Source organism: Eumetopias jubatus, unplaced genomic scaffold (assembly GCF_037043125.1).
Source record: "Eumetopias jubatus isolate StellerSeaLion01/CBP00866 unplaced genomic scaffold, mEumJub1_p1.0 scaffold_17, whole genome shotgun sequence".
Classification (NCBI taxonomy): domain Eukaryota; kingdom Metazoa; phylum Chordata; class Mammalia; order Carnivora; family Otariidae; genus Eumetopias; species Eumetopias jubatus.
Window position 1 is genome coordinate 73,262,907 of NW_028274823.1, and position 16,538 is coordinate 73,279,444.

The 16,538-nt window shown below is 43.2% G+C and overlaps 1 protein-coding gene across 3 annotated transcripts in view; it reads right to left on the reverse strand.

Annotated features, from left to right (window-relative positions):
• The window catches only part of SIPA1L2 (signal induced proliferation associated 1 like 2), a 104,108-nt gene that overhangs the window by 13,616 nt on the left and 73,954 nt on the right, over positions 1-16,538 (reverse strand). For all 3 annotated transcript variants that reach the window (XM_088020193.1, XM_028104594.2, XM_088020192.1), the window contains exons 14-17: positions 13,660-13,884; positions 10,851-11,001; positions 8,954-9,173; positions 133-264 (exon numbers count right to left, since the gene is read on the reverse strand). In XM_088020193.1, coding sequence (XP_087876319.1) covers positions 133-264; positions 8,954-9,173; positions 10,851-11,001; positions 13,660-13,884 — 728 coding nt within the window. The remainder of the gene's footprint in view (positions 1-132; positions 265-8,953; positions 9,174-10,850; positions 11,002-13,659; positions 13,885-16,538) is intronic.

Here is a 16,538-nt window from a genome sequence, read left to right on the forward strand (position 1 = left end):
GCTCAAGCCTTCCCCTGCTAGTTTTCAGCCACAAAGATGTGCCAAGTATCCAAAATCATAACTCAGACCATCCCAAATACAGCCATGTTCCCTACGTTGCCGTCCCAGGCCCTGGAGGCTGCGAGTCTTTACCTTCAAATGCCCGCGCCGCGTCCACGAGGTGGGACCAATCTAAGCCCGTGGCCGTGTCCGGGAGGGGCATCAGGCCAGGATCCGCGCACTTGGACTTATCCGATAAGGACCCGTCGGAGAACCAGAACTCATCTAAACAGAAACAAAGCCAGAGCGTCAGTCAGATGGCAATGCGGGCGCGGGCAGCCCCTCCAAGGAGCTGGGGAACTTCGTACAGCAGATCTCTGGCCCCCAGTGAAAAGGGTGACAGTACAGTGCAATCATCCAAAAGACACACAGCTGGAAAGATGGTTTGCAGAGAATCCATGACCTACAGACTCATTTCAAGGTCAGCCAGCAACGCCCTGGGATGGAAGGGATTTTAGAACGGAGCAGTTCGATGGTGCAGTATTGAAATCTGGCAGCTTCCTCCCAGGCCGGATTTCCCTGGAGGACATCCATCCATGTCTGACTAGCTGCAGGATTGATTCCTGTTTTCTGCAGGATTACTTCCCCCTTTCAAGTGTTGCAAACTTCTAGTGTACACACGGTTTGGTACAATCTTTCTCTAGCCTGATGGTTTAAAAAGCTTCCAGGAGAAGGCAGTTATGTAAGCTGAGCACCACATGTTCAAGATGCCCCAAATATCAGTTTATTATAAAAATGCAGGAGGACTAACTTTGCTTTCATTATCGACGGGCAAGAAGGAGAAGAGGCGGTCTTTCCTCATGCTAGGCACAAATAGGGGGGTTAGACTGCTTTGCTGACTTACTGAGCTGGTTTATCATTGGCTAAACCAGAAAGCCCTCGCCGTCCAGCACGGAATCTTGTCTGTCCTTTGTACAAATAGACCTTTTAGGGACTGGAAGTGTTTATGTCAGTGATAAAACTAGTTGTTAGAACTCACTACGCATCTGAGGACAAATTTTTCAAAGGCTTCACCCAGACTGTCTCTGACATGTCTTTTCTGAAGCTGCCCCATACATGGCATGCAGCTGCCTGTGAACACATCTGCCTAATGAGACCAATCAAAATAATGACCACCTGGCTGTCTGAGCCTGCAATTAATTTAAGTAAGGGGCATAATTAACCCAATGCACCTGTAATTTTTGTTCCCACACCCTTTGGGGAAGCTATGAAAGGCTGGCATCTGGACGGAGAGTGAGCGGTGGTGTTTGACCTTGACCTTGACCTTTAAGGGCACTAACGGTCTTCCACCTGCTTGACACCTTCACAGGCAGCTCTCAGCCACCTTCCCCAAGCCCCATCGGAGTATTGACAGTCTTGGGATGCTTTGACGATTCCTGAGCAGCCTGAAATTCCATGATCTGTGGCCATCTGTCATTGAGCCAAGGCACACATCTGATTCTGGTGGCCAGGAAGCCAAAGCCCAGAGTGAGCGAGTGAGTAAGTACACCCAGCTATTCACCCAGCAGGCAGGTCAACCACTCTGCTTTCTGCTGCCCTGTATGCAAGTCTCGTGGAGACCACTTGCAAAGCACATGATGACTCCGGATCTAGGAAGGTCTCAGGGCGTGAAGTTTCACAACCAGAGGCATGCCCAGGGTATGCTAACTCCCTCCAGCTTGTATAGAGAAGCAGAGAGCAAAAGGAGGGAAATACAGTTAGTGGTCTTTCTTTCTTTTTTTTTTTTAAGATTTTTATCTATTTGTCAGAGAGAGGGAGAGGCAGGCAGAGCAGGAAGTAGACTCCCTGCAGAGCAGGGAGCCCGATGCGGGACTCAATCCCAGGACCCTGGGATCATGACCTGAGCCAAAGGCAGATAGATGCTTAACAGACTGAGCCACCCAGGCGCCCCTGTCTTTCTTCATTACAAACTAATATCCCCTTTTCCCCAGTTTGTGAACGGAACTTTTGTGTTTATTGGAGACTATGGAACTGGCAAAGATGATCAGTAGATTAGAAGAAGTCTCCTTTCCCCCAGGGTTTACTTGGAGCGTACCCACTGACCTGTCTGTGATGTATTTACGAAGTGACTACCATATGCCTCACATTGTGTTCATTGTGTTCGGGACAGTGGTGGATAAGGCAGAAAGGCCCATCCTCTCTGGAACCTTGCAAGAGATGCGGGGAAAAGACAATAAACAAATAAACAAGGTAATATGAGTAGTGACAAGTCTTTCAAAGAAAACAAAATGGGGGATGGGACTGAGAAGCCTGAGGGCATGTTGGGGGCGGGCCTATCTTAGGAGGTGGCATCCCTGAGACACCAATGATGATAAGGAGCTGCGTGATGAAGAACACAGTTCTGCTAGAAAAGCTCTAGGGATTTAAATCAAAATCCATCATTTGTCACTGAGCAGGAAGATTTTGTGTCAATGACAGTCCCCTTAAATGATGTAAGAGCACCTAAATTCTCCTCTGATTTATCATGATGAAAATCACCTCAATTTCTTTACAGTTGTTTGGAAAATTATATAATTGGCCAAAAAAAAAAATTACTTTTTTTTGGTCTGAGACTCCAAACCACCACAAATCCTTTATAATACTTTTAATGGACATTAGGTATCACCACTGCCATCACCTAGACGATGCTTACTGAGCATCTTCTACATTCCAAGGACCACTGGGTATTATGTTAGCCTCCAGGGATAGGATGACTGGGAGGAGCCAGGCTGGGCCCTTGAGAAGCCCAGTGAGCAAGCAGATAAGCCTTGCTGGGGTTGCTGGGGCTGGTTGCGGGGGTCTGGTATGGTGCAGGCAAGTGAGCCACTCCCACCGCTGGTACACACCACGGCAGCTCTAAGTGGCTAGCTTCCTGAGTTTTGCAGAGGAGGAAGGAAAAGTACCACTTGTCTTAGGTATCAAAGCCTGTTACTTCAAATCTAGCTCTTCAGAGCTAGTGTTCCATCAGGAGCACACACTGTTCTTTTGGCCCATTCAAAAAAGAAAAGTGGCTTGTGGATTCCCAGGGATGGCTCATGTCCAGACACCGATGCCCGGGCCCTTGCTCTCCAGCCCAGACATTGATCTTACGGCTTCCTGTTTATCTGCGACCGGAAAGGGCTCCCTATCTCTACCGAGTCCGACTTTATTTGTTGTTAAAAATGCTGAGGAACCTTCCTGATGGTCAGATAGCTAGGGTTTTGCAATTCCTCTCCGAAAACCAGGGAAGATTGAGAACATTTGAAAAAAGAGAAACAAGTGCCCTATGGAATCAGTCAAACCCTGCCCTGCTGCTGAGGGTCCATGGATGCCTTCTGTAATGCCAACTGTAGCAAGGGTCATCTTCTGCCTATTAGCAGCTCTTACCACCTACAGCCCACATGCTGAGCCTCTCCTGGAGTCTGCAGCAACTTGCATGAATACTGAATTATAAGGAAAATACTCATTTTATTTATTCTAAACTCTCCCTCTATTTAAGCTTCAAGGGGCATCCTATGGGAGGTGCCATGGTCAAAACCACAGGATTTGGAAACACACATAAGTTGATGCTCTGTTCTTATCTTTTGAAATTTAAGAACTCTTTTGAGTCTATGCTCATAGGAAGATTTCTACCATTCCTTGGAGAGCTTTGATCGCCATAAAAAACCAGAAATTCTCACAAAGATCCCAAATAGGCAAAGCAACCTTGAGAAAGAAAAGCAAAGCTGGAGGTTTCACAATTCCAGATTTCAAATTCTATTACAAGCTGTACTAATCAAAACAGTACAGTACTGGCACAAAAACAGACACATAGATCAATAGAATAGAATAGAAAGCCTAGAAATAAGCCCAAAACTATATGGTCAGTTAATCTGACAAAGGAGGCATGAATATGCAATGGGAAAGAGACAGTTTCTTCAACAAATGATGCTGGGAAAACTGGACAACCACATGCAAAAGAATGAAACTGGACCACTTTCTTCCACTAAACACAAAAATAAATGCAAAATGGATTAAGGGCTTAAATATGAAACCTAAAACCATTAAAATCCTAGAGGAGAGCACAGGCAGTAATTTCTCTGACATCAGCCACAGCAACTTCTTTCTAGATATGTCTTCTGAGGCAAGGGAAACAAAAGCAAAAATAAACTATTGGGACTCCATCAAAATAAGAAGCTTCTGCAAAGCAGGGGAAAAATCAACAAAACTAAAAGACAACCTACTGAATGGAAGAAGATATTTGCAAATGGCATATCTGATAAAGGATTAGTATCCAAAATATATAAAGAGTTATAAGGTTATAACTCTGTATATATCTGTATATAAAGTTATACAACTCAACATCAAAAAAACAAATAATCCAATTTAAAAATGGACAGAAGACATGAACAGACATTTCTCCAAAGATGGCATACAGATGGCCAACAGACACATGAAAAGATGCTCAACATCACTCATCATCAGGGACATGCAAATCAAAACCACAATGAGATATCACCTCATACCTGTCAGAATGGATAAAATAAAAAACACAAGGAACAGCAAGTGCTGACCAGGATGTGCAGGAAAAGAAACCCTCATGCATTATTGGTGGGAATGCAAACTGGGGCAGCCACTGTGGAAAACAGTATGGAGGGTCCTCAAAAAAATTAGAAATAGAACCTCCATATCATCCAGGAATTGCACTATTGGATATTTACACAAAGAATATGAAAACACTAATTCGAAGGGATACGTGCACCCCTATGTTTATAGCAGCATTATTTACAATAGCCAAACTATGGAAGCAGCCCAAGTGTCCACTGATAGATGAAAGAATAAAGAAGATGTGGTATGTATGTGCGCACACACACACACACACACACACACACACACACACACACACACACACTGGAATATTATTTGACCATAAAGAAGGATGAAATCTTGCCATTTGCAACGACATGGATGGAGCTAGAGAGTATAATGTTAAGTGAAACAAGTCCGAGAAAGACATATACAATATGATTTTACTCATATGTGGAATTTAAGAAATATTATGAACAAAGGAAAAAAAAAGACAAACTGAGAAACAGACTCTTAACTATAGAGAACAAACTGATGGTCACCAGAGGGGAGGGGGCTGGGAGGATGGGGGAAATAGGTGATGGGTTTTAAGGTGAGCACTGAGCAATGTACAGAATTGTTTAATCACTGTATTGTTTGCCTGAAACTAATACAACATTGTATGTTAACTAGACTGGAATCGAAATAAAAGAAAAAGAAAAACAATTAAAAAAAGGAAAAATAAGGGGAACAGCAACAGTTTTCGCAGGGGAACACGAAGGATGTGAGCCTTCTTAGTAGGCAGTAATATTTACATAAAGAGGGCCTTCAGAGTATCCTCTTGAAGGTTCTCTTCCCATTTCAAATATTGTTTAATCTTGAAGATGGGTTTTTTAATCAACCTGTGGCAGTTCTGTTCAGGATATAGTCTCTTATGACGTTCTGCGGATCTAAGAGTATTGGTATGTCTTGTTATTGTCTTAAAATTACATTCATAGCCTTCTTTGTAAAAAAGTATTTAAAATGGCAGAATTTTTATAATAAACATTTACGAAGAAAAAAATTAAAAATAAATTAAAAGAAAATCAGGAATTCTCTTTAAACATGTTGGGAACCTGCCAGTGCTCAGCACTGCACTGAATAAAGCCAGGTGCCCAACTGGTCAAGGAGGAAAAAGATACTGGGAAAGCTTTTCAGTATCACTGGTTCTCTGGCCTGTGAACTGTGTGTCCAAAGGGCCACTCCCCATTTTTTTCTATCTGGGCCACTGAAGAAATTTTGTTCTGAAATCCACTCGTAAGGAAAACAAAGGCCCTAACTGCAATGCCGAAACATTTCAGAATTATTTTCAGTTGCTTGATCAGGTCATAGTTTCATACCTCCAAGTTGAAGACACAATGATACAGCACATTTCAGTGACTTCACAGGAAATATACATGAATCATGGCCTGAATCACATCCAAAATGTGTTTGTGAAGTACCTGCCTCACCAGGTTGAATTAAGATCTCGGTCTCTAGGGAAGAAAGATTCAGAGACAGGTTCAAATTTGGGACATTTACCAGCTAAAAATATCTGAACGAGAAGCCTGTGATTATTGTTACAGATACCCGTAGAAAAGCTGCAGCGATATTCGCTGTCAGGAGACGAAGCTGCCGACCCTTGCTCTGCACTATACTTCCTCCAAATTAGGAACGAGTCTCTACTAGGGATTCTCTGAGGATCCCATGCTAGGAATGCTCGAGGTTTAAAGCTTCACATGTATGCTGAGTTTCTGCCTAGCTCTTCCTATGTGGCTCCTTGGCCATCCAGTGCTCGAAGTTGGACAGAACTGACCTCCCCTCCAAGCTTTCACATGAGGCTAAGTCTCTGAGAAACTAAGAGAAACAACTGGACGACCTCAGGCAGTCCTCGTTTCTCGCACACTAGACATCTGTTGTCCCAGTTTCGAATATACTCCAAGAGCAGGATCTTCTCACCGCTGCTCTGCTGAGTGACCTGAAACCACAGAAAGGGAAGGATGACTAAAGTCTGTGGAGGCAATAAAAAGTAAGGACCACACCAGGTGAGTGCAGGAGTCAGACCCGTCAACGCAAATTACGGCCCACTCCCTTGTTTACATTTTGTCATTTCACTCGTTGAACCAAGAGAATTTTTTCTGAGGAGCTGTTACAGTAAATTGGAGAAGTCTCATTGACGGATGAGGTTTCATTCAAGAGCAAATGGCAAGGACCGCTCTTACTGCTTTTCCTAGAGAAACAGACAATCAGGACAAGCTAAGGCAGCTTTCAACTTGGAAAGTGAGTAAGTAACGTATCCTGCCTGTCTCCCACTTGCGCGTTTACGCTTTGAAAATACTAAGAAAGGATGCAGTCCTTCAGTCGGTGGATGGATAAGTAAACTGTGGTACATCCAGACAACGGAGTATTATTCAGCACTAAAGATTAGACGTAAGCTTTCAAGCCATGAAAAGCCATGGAGATAAGAGCCAGCCTGGAAAGACTACATACTGCAGGATTCCAACTATATAACATTCTGGAAAAGGCAAAACAAGGGAGACAATAAAAGGATCAGTGGTTGCCAGGGGTCTGGGGGAGGGAGGGATCAACAAAGCACAGAGGATTTTTAGGTGAAACGAAATTATTCTGTATGATACTGTAATGGTGGGTACGTGTCATTTTACTTTGTCCAGACCCTCAGAATGCAGAGCACCAAGAGTGAATCCTAATGTAAACTATGAGCTCTGAGTGATGATAATGTATCAGTGTGGGTTTGCGGATTCTACAAACGTATCCTGCTGAGGGATGTTGAACGGGAGGGAGCCCGTGCCTGTGTGGGGGACAGGGGGGATATGGGAACTCCCTGAGGCTCCTGCTAAATTTTGCTGTGAACCTAAAACTGCTCTAAAAAAAAAATTCATTAAAAAAAATAAAGCTAAAAAAAAAAAGTAAAGCTAAAAAAAAGGATATGTATCTTTCATATGGAAGCAAGTAAAGGGTAGGATGGAAGAATTACATCAACACACAGGCCATGGATGATTTCATGACCACACATCAAGCATTTTAAATAAAAGAAATTACGTATGCAAGAAAATAGTTTCACTGATTTTATGAAGGCTTTCAAGAGGACATTAAAGTTATCTATTTACAAAAAAGGAAAAACATTTAGAGAATTATTAGGTTATTAGAATGTATCTGACCTTTCATATGGTTATCAAGAAGGAGTTTAAAGGTTTCTTCAATTTAGGCAAATGTAATCGTTATAATAGGTAGGCTATTATGTTACTTAAAGAAATAGATTAAGAATTTTATGAGACAAAGTTCATTTCCAATTAGGTTACACATCAGAAGAAGCATTATTAGAACTTTTATTTCATTTAGCCTGAGACTTCTATGTGTATGATGGGAAGTTTAAATTGGTTCTAAAGATAATGCTTTTTATGATGAAACAAGAAAAAAAAACCCTGATAATGAATATATTTCTGATTAAATCCTCATTCTTTCTGTACAATAGAAATTAAACTCTGAGAAAAAGAAAATAAAGCTAGTGTAAAAAAAACGATCACCCTTAAACTCTGACACATTAATAAGAAACGGACACTACATAAATATCAAAGATTTCAGGGTGTGAAGGAAAATCATGCAGAAATTGCCTCATCAATCTGTGAGCAGTGAATGGGAGGAAACCAGATGCGGAGAGCTGAGGGATGAGCTTGAGGACATGCAGCCGCCCGTGGGGAGAGCCCGGTTAAGGACCCGGGTCTCCTGACACCCGTATACCACCTTGACGGCCACTGGGTACGTAATGTCAAGAAGAAACAGAAATAGAAGGCTACCCACCAGAGTATCTACCTCCTGTACCATAGGTTCTTCTTTTTAAAATCAGGTCTTAACATATTTTTCATGAGTTTAATAGCTAAGATATTTACCTATACACACACACACACACACACACACACACACACATAGGTATCTATACATATATATGACCACTACTTGATAAAAACGTTTAATATGAGGTTTTCAGTTTTCTTCAAAATTGGTAGTATTGCTTAACATTTTTTTAAAGATTTTATTTGTTTGAGAAAGAGAACAAGTGGGGGAAGGGAGAGGCAGAGGAAGAGGGAGAAGCAGGCTCCCCAGTGAGCAGGGAGCCTTATCATGACGTGAGCTGAAGGCAGATGCTTAACCAACTGAGCCACCCAGGCGCCCCCGGTATTGCTTAACTTTTAGAAAATGTCCACTCTGGTGCTTTTTATCATATTTAAAAAGAATAATAATAAAAAAAGAAGACACCAAATAATACATTTATTTTAAAAAATAAACCAAACCCCCCAAACCTCTGTAGGAGATGACCTGAAGAGCTCACACCCACAGAAGCTCAGCAACCCGCCCCCCCCAACCCTGCACTTACTTCTCAGGTTCCCCATGCTGGGCGCAGGGTGGGTCCGGGGGGGCAGCGTGCTATGGTAGGGCGGGGTGGTGCTGAACAGAATGTCGTTGGGCAGGGCCTGGTCAAGTACTGAACTTCGCGAACTGCCGAAGGAAGACCCCCTCCGATTGCTGCATATGCTCTCATCCGAGAGGGTGCGGTACAGTGATCGTCGCGGAGACAGGTTCCCATAGAACGAAAACTAGGGGTTTAAATGTAAGGGGAGAAGGGGGAAGACAGACATGAAAGAGTTGAAAGCACAGAACTGACTGGAATAAATCCGGGGGGTACACATACCCCTCCTCGCTCACCCTGCTCTCTGGGTTCTCCCTAGGCAGACAGGCAGGCACAGAGCATTAGCTCGGGAATGCTAAACCAGGCGTGTGGGTCATCTAAGCACATGCACCAGGTCCCTGGTGCAGTTATTGGATTTGAATGTTTTCTTCCTTTGACATTCTGTGAAATATGATCATGAGTTAGACATGCGTGGCTTTATTAATTCTGAAATGTTAAATGGAACCTCCATAACCTCAGAGCAGTGCTCCTGCAAATGCAGAAGGTTGCAATTTCTGGCACAGTTATCCAAAAGCACACATAGCACTGGCTTGATTTTAATTTGAAATGACTATGTTTTCAGATTAGGCAATTTCTGTACCAATCAACTGCATGGGAGGTTCAGGCTCATCTAAATAATAATAAAACTACTTCTGAACACGGTAGCTTTCTAGGGCATGCAAACAGGTTCAAGAAAAATACTATCAGTCCAGGAAAATCTTCTTGTCTACTTAAAAGTCATCAGCCACAAAAGTCCATTACGACTGTTGAAAATGGAGCTATAGAAACTGATCATAACCGGATTTAAGGGAACCACTGAAATGATTGTGTGTTAACTCCCAGATAGGGTGAGGAAAATTCTTACTCAAGAAGCAAGTGGTCCAATACTCAAGAAAAATGAAATCAAATCTGACTTTCCAACTTTTTCTTCTGCATACTGAACCACATTCCTTTTATATAAACAACAGTAAAAGCCAGAATGTTTGCATCAAACAAATACAGAAGTGGCTATTTACATTTGTGAGTGCAGCAAGGAGGCTAAAAATATTTCTATTGTATGTGTTCCTTCCATTCTGTCAGGCCTGTCCAACTGATGAATGGTAACTGGAATGTGTGCAGACTACAAAGTAAAATTTCCACTATGAAAAGAAGGTGATTTGTCTTTGGGTGGGGGGGAGACCCACATGCCAAGGAGAAGTTCATTCCTATAAAAAGAAAAGCTATTTGCACTTTTTGTATAACGGTCTGCACCCAACCTTATACAGTACAACATACACGACTGGATACAAGTTTAGAAAAAAAAAAGGGAATCAATATGATTGACTTCTTCTGGGATTCCCCCTTCACACACACCAGCAGGTCCTTCAGAACATGATTACAGGCGCATTAGATTAAAGCGGCTTTGAGGTAGTATCTAATTAGAGTGTTATTCTAAGAACACAATTAGGTTAATTGCAGTATTGTTTTATTATACGGAAGACAGAAGCACACAGACTCGCTGTTTACCCTGATCACAGTCAACATGGCAATGCCTGATTTTTTTTTTCTTTTCATTTGAACAAGCATGAGCTCCGGATTAGAAGGGAAAATATCCAGATTCCCTGTCCTCTCTCTCCATGCTGGAAAGCTGCCCTTCCTAACCTCTCCCAGGCTCGCTCTGCTAACCGATACAACAAACCCTGAAGAGGGTCAGCCACGCACAGACTAACAGGTAGAATCACGAGAGAATGCTTGCGGGTGGGTGGGGATTCCTGAAACTTCTGAGTCTCTTTAGACCCTTCTTGAGTATTTCTGGTAACTTCAAAGCCTCCCGGAAGTCGCTAACCTTCCTTCGCCCCTCCTCTACTAAGGGACTGTCCGGAAGCATCAGTTTCAGGAAGTCTTCTTTGGACAGCACGTGTTGAGTTTCTGAAGCAGCATCCCCCACCACGGTCTGCTGAGCTGCTGCCGACAAGAGATCCATCTCGCCATACAGCCTGTGGAACAAACCAGAGGGGAAATTAAGAGCAGGGGTCAGGCTCTCTGTCAAGTGCCTGTAGCCTGAAGGATTGAAATCCGCTGTTTCGACCACCGAATACTCATGCGCATGATGCTTAATTATTAAGTCAGTTCACCGTTGCCGCATCTGCGCCAGACCCCCACGTCATTTTACATCCTTGAAAGGAGCTCAACTGCAAAGTTAGAGTTCTGAATAATTCAGAAAGAGATCAGATCCCCGAAGCCCTGGATGGGAAAAAATAGAGGCCCCCCCCCCCTTTTTTAAGGCCCATGTCAGAAAACACATTTTCAATAATTCATCAGAGATTATCATATGTCCTTTGCAGGCACGCTTCCTTGTGTTTCTTAGAAACTCGAGAGAGGCTTTCTCTTGTGGCTAGACAGCCACACACCCCCCGCCCCACATCTCACTTGGGCGACACGGAGAGAGGCACCCGAGGGAGCCTGAAGTTTAAGAGTAATCGATTCAGGCGTGTGCCAAGCATGTTTTATTATCAGCAATTCCGCAAAGCCGTTTGGATAAGGAAAGCAGCTGTCTCCCTTAATTATCAGGATATAAAAATGTATTTACGGACAACAAAAGACTGTCTCGCAGAATTACTGTTTTCCGCTCTTTTCCAGGGAGAAAACCAGGGAGTCATCTTTGAAAGGTGTACTCTGGAAATGCAATCTGAGCAACCAACATTCCTGAGGACACAGTGAATCATCAGTGGCTGTACCGGGGGCAGAGGTGAGCGGTCCTTGCCGCACGACCTACAAGGTCATGTTCCAGGAATCCGTGGCCCAGGGCAGCAGGCTGCAGAGGATGACCTGGGTGTTACTGAGATGACTCTATTTCAAAAGCAAGGCTATCGTGTCACAGGGCAACAGCTCACTGGGAAATTACCAGAGTAAGAAACTCACACAGACATGCTCAAAATTAACAATGGTTGTCTGGAAGTCTCTGTGGCTTTTGTTTTGTTTCTGAGGTGGGTCAGGTTCAATCAGTGAAGGTTCCACAATATGATTTTAAAGGGATAACTGGAAACTTGTGGAGGGCATAACCGATTTTCTATTTTATGTACAATGAAATGGTAATATTCTGTAGTCCTCTGTGGCACAAACACTATACTTGGCTAATCCTTTTCCAAGCATCTTTCAGTGATCTGGTGGAACACTGTTTTTGCAGTCTGCAGGTGTTAGAGATTCATCACTTCCACATTAAATGGAGTGTTTCCTTGTTTTAGGAGCCCTTGACTTAGCTGGACGAGCCCGGGGGTGCCTGTTGCCCCCACAGGATGGGTACGGCCCACCACACAGAGAGCTGGCCCGAGCACTGACCTCATGTGATGCTCTGCTACCCACATCCGCAAACCCCTTCCTCATAATGCCCCTGAAGTTGCCTTTCTTTGACTGAAGGTCAGTGCCATCAAACCTGTGTGTTAAAATGCACAAACTCTGGGGGGCTCTGGAGAGAAGAACATCCACATGGGCACCTGTCGCCCTTTCCTGACTCTCCGAGAGAGCCCTCCGCTCCAACAGTGCTTCCATACAGAACTTAAAAGGCTTGGGATGCATTTCTGGGAAGCACTCAGAAGACGTATTAAAGAGGCAGAAATACCAACGTTATCATCAGGAATTTGCATTTATGGTCCAAAAGGGTGGTCATCGCTACGAAATTCCTTTCTAAATAACTCATCTGCAATTATTCACATGATGGTTCTTTTTTTTTTTTTTAACAAGACGATTCCATTTTTAGTTTCGGCACTAAAACGATTTTTTAATTGAGAAAGCAGTATCAGGCTCTCCCTATTTAAGAAGTGGGATCATGTTTTAAGGAAAAAAGTGATACTAATTTACCAACCAAGCTTAAGATCTAGAAGAGCTCTCTTAAAAATCACTGTAGCCCCCAGCGCACCCTCCACGCGTGCTGGTGTTGACGGTACTTGTGGACACAGCCGAACACGGGGACCTCATAATTTGGTGCATGGGAGGTTTTTGTTTTTGTTTTTTTTCTTAAGGCTGTCCTTTTAAAAATAAGCAAACGAATAGCGAAATGCATTTGACTGCCCTTGCTTTGTATCCTTGAAATGTGATTTCTTTACCTGTCTCTTCAAAGAGACAGTAGCAGTTTCCACATGTCCTATCAAAGAGATTATCGGTGCTTTTTTTCTTTTTTCAAACAGGTACATAACATCCCTCCCTACCTGTCTCCATAAAACCTAACAACTGAAAGGGAAACCAAAGTCATGTTAAAATTAGGTAGAGTACTTTTCCTTTGATGATGTCACTTACACACCAAATTTAAGAAACACACTCACGGACTCTGTGGGAATCAAATTGTCCTTGAACTTGTTTATTTACAGGCTCTATGGCTGCACCATCAATAGCACATTACCGTGACTTTTCTATTGCAGGCAGCTTTTTGGAAATAAGAATAAAGAACGGGGATTTCTTTTGATTTTATATGCAAACGTCAAGGAAAGAGAAGACTTTCAAAGAGAAAGATAAATGCTAACATTTCAGAAGTTTTACAGAGATGTTTCTAGATTACTCCTTTTTAGAAAATCTATTTCTGTCAGGGGGAAAAATACACGTGCTTAGTCAATCCCCACAGTGTGTAAGGTTGCCTCGAGATGAGCCGCCGGCCGCCTTACCCCTGACACTCAGTCACTTCGGGCTCCTCAGGTGGCGGGCTGCCCTCCGATTTCTTCCAGCCGATGACGTACTTGCTCACTGACCCTTGCCTGTGGTAGGGCTTGGACACGGACCCAGGGACCTGCTGGGCACTGCTGTGAGACACGATGTAGACTTTGGATGTATCCAGAGACCCACTATTTTTGGAACAGTGAGCTGAGGGGCTTCCTGAATGGTGTGAACCACTGAGGAGAAAAACAGACAAAGACTGTCACAGAACCAGATTCCGGCAGTGCTGGCATGCCTCCAGATTCAGAGCCACCGTGCATTGCCCCTGGGAATGAGGCAGACCCAGCTGTCCTTCCTCCATGGGCCTTGATAGAATGCCTGATTTTCCACGGGCTGAGGACGTTCATGTGCAAGGCGTACCCCTGTGGCTGGAAGGATGTTAAAGACAATCAGGGGAAAATCAGAGAGAAACACAAGCAACGTACTTAAACTGATGCTTCAAAAGACAGGAAACCCAAAAGAAGGTGCTCGAGCTAAGCTGCTGCCAGGAAAATGCCAATGTAAATCACGACAGAGTATCGCGGCACACTCAGCACACGAGCAAACATGGGAGTGTGTGACCGTGAGTGTCCAGTGTTGGCTGGCCCGGGGAGCCATGGGTGCCCTCCCGCTGCTGGCAGGAGGGAAAAGTGTGTCAGACAGTTTGGAAGGCAGTCTGGACATGACCCGCGAAGGTGTGCACTGCACAGCGTATGACCCAGCAATTCCGCTCCTCAGTGGACACCAGAGAGACCCCTGCACGGATGCAGTTGGAAACAGGTAACAGTGTGACAGGAGGACTGATCTTAATAGGTCCCCAATGGTGCAGCCTGAATCATCAGTAGCGAAATGGACAGTCAATCAATAAACGAGAATGGTTAAAGGGAATATGCCATGAATAAATGAGCTGAGCACACAAACAACTCGGCTGAGCTTCACAGACGTCATGCAGAAAAAGAAGCAAGTCACAAAGAATACATCAAGTGTGATTCCATTTTTAAAAGAAGTTTATAAACAGGCAAAATAGCGTTCAGAAACATACATATTCGGCTAGTAAAACAATGAGGAGATGCAATGGAAGGACGATCAGGAAAGCGAGTTAGTGGCTACTGAGCAAGAAGGGAAGGGGCTGTGGGTGGGTAGGACATGGGGACCTTCTGACACAGAAATGCCAATTCCGTATCTGGTGGCTGTGTGTATGTTTGCTGTATGACCACACGTAGATAGAACAGGCACAAAATAAAATTTAAATGATGCAAGCCCTAAAACAAACGAACAGAATTTTTTAAAGTCAGTGTTTAACCTAAGGCCAGAAGGACGCCCCACTGACTGTACAACCGTCTCTTGAAATATAAAAGCCTAAAGACCTTTTTTTAATTCAGGAAGATTGACAATATAACGGTTTATGAAAAATGAGTAAGAATAGAGATCAGGGGATTACTCTATAAACATGAAAACATTTAAATTTTTAAATTATGGTAGGCCTCCTGGTAGCATGAAATATAACCTTATTCTGAAACCCCTGATAAGCACCCACCTTTCTAAAAAAACCTACATAATCAAGCAAGTATCATATGATGCAGGCAGTAAAGAAGAGAAGTCCAAAATTAAGAATGGTTATTAAAATGGACTTGTTACAAACATTCCAAAAGGAAGTAGGGTAACAAAATAAACCAACTCATTTTTGACGGTTTACAGAGCTGGAGACACTGTGGTAATAGGAAAAATTAAAAAACAAATAAAACAAATAAAACATCTCATTTACTACTAATGAAGTAACTCAGCTGCTGGTGGTAGGTCTGGCGTTCCTGCATGGGACTCAAAGCAACTTCAGTCTGGGCTCTAGACCGTGGACTCTGGGGGGAGATGTTTTCCTGCCTTCCCAGCCCCAAGCTACCCAAGGAAGAAGCAAGGACTAAGGAAGGGAGCTAATGAACTCTTTTCATTTGCTGGGGTACCCACCTGGGAGTCACCTCCCAAAATGAGAGCTCCACATCCAGGCAATGGGGTCTAAAGGCCTTTATATTTTCCCCTTAAGCTGCTTATTTTGAAAAACTTCAGATCTGGGGTAAGGTATAAAACTAGTAGAAAAACGCCCATCTATCCTTCATCTACAGCCACTAACTGTTAATATCTTGCTACATCTGCGTTATTCCTCTGTGCATATATTCCTCCCTGAACCATCTGAGAATTAGTTGCACTCCTGCGTTTCAGCACAAAGACCCTAAAAAATAAGGACATTCTCCCACGTGGTAACAACATGATTATCACACCCAGGAAATCACACATTAATGCAGCGCTATCACCTAATACATAGTCTAAATTCTAACTTCCCAACTGTTCCCAATAATGCTTATGGTAATGATTTCCCCATTCAGAGCCCAGTGAAGGACCGTGCGTTGCCTTTAGCGACCACAAGCATCACATACCTTGAAGCCTTTGATTATCCCTGAGATGTTTTATAGTTAAAGTCTTAGGGTTCTCCAAGTCTGGGACAGTTAACATGCTGTGTAAGCCACTCACATGTCCCGCTGAAATGACCAAAATGAACATCTTTTGAGAATGTCTTATGAATAATGATAGCAGGGTCAGAAACTGTTACATGCTTTTCTACTCAGTTTACAAAAGTTATTTTGCTAATTCAGACTTGATTAAAACTGTCTTTTACCCCAAGAGTAAAATATTTAACCTTAAACTCTAAGAAGATCTTGGGGTCGCGGGTTTGAGCCCCACTCTGGGTCCAGAGATTACTAAAGAAAATAAACTTTAAAAAAAATTTTTTTTTAATTTTATTATGTTAGTCACCATACAATACCTCATTAGTTTTTGATGTGGTGATAAATTTTTAAAC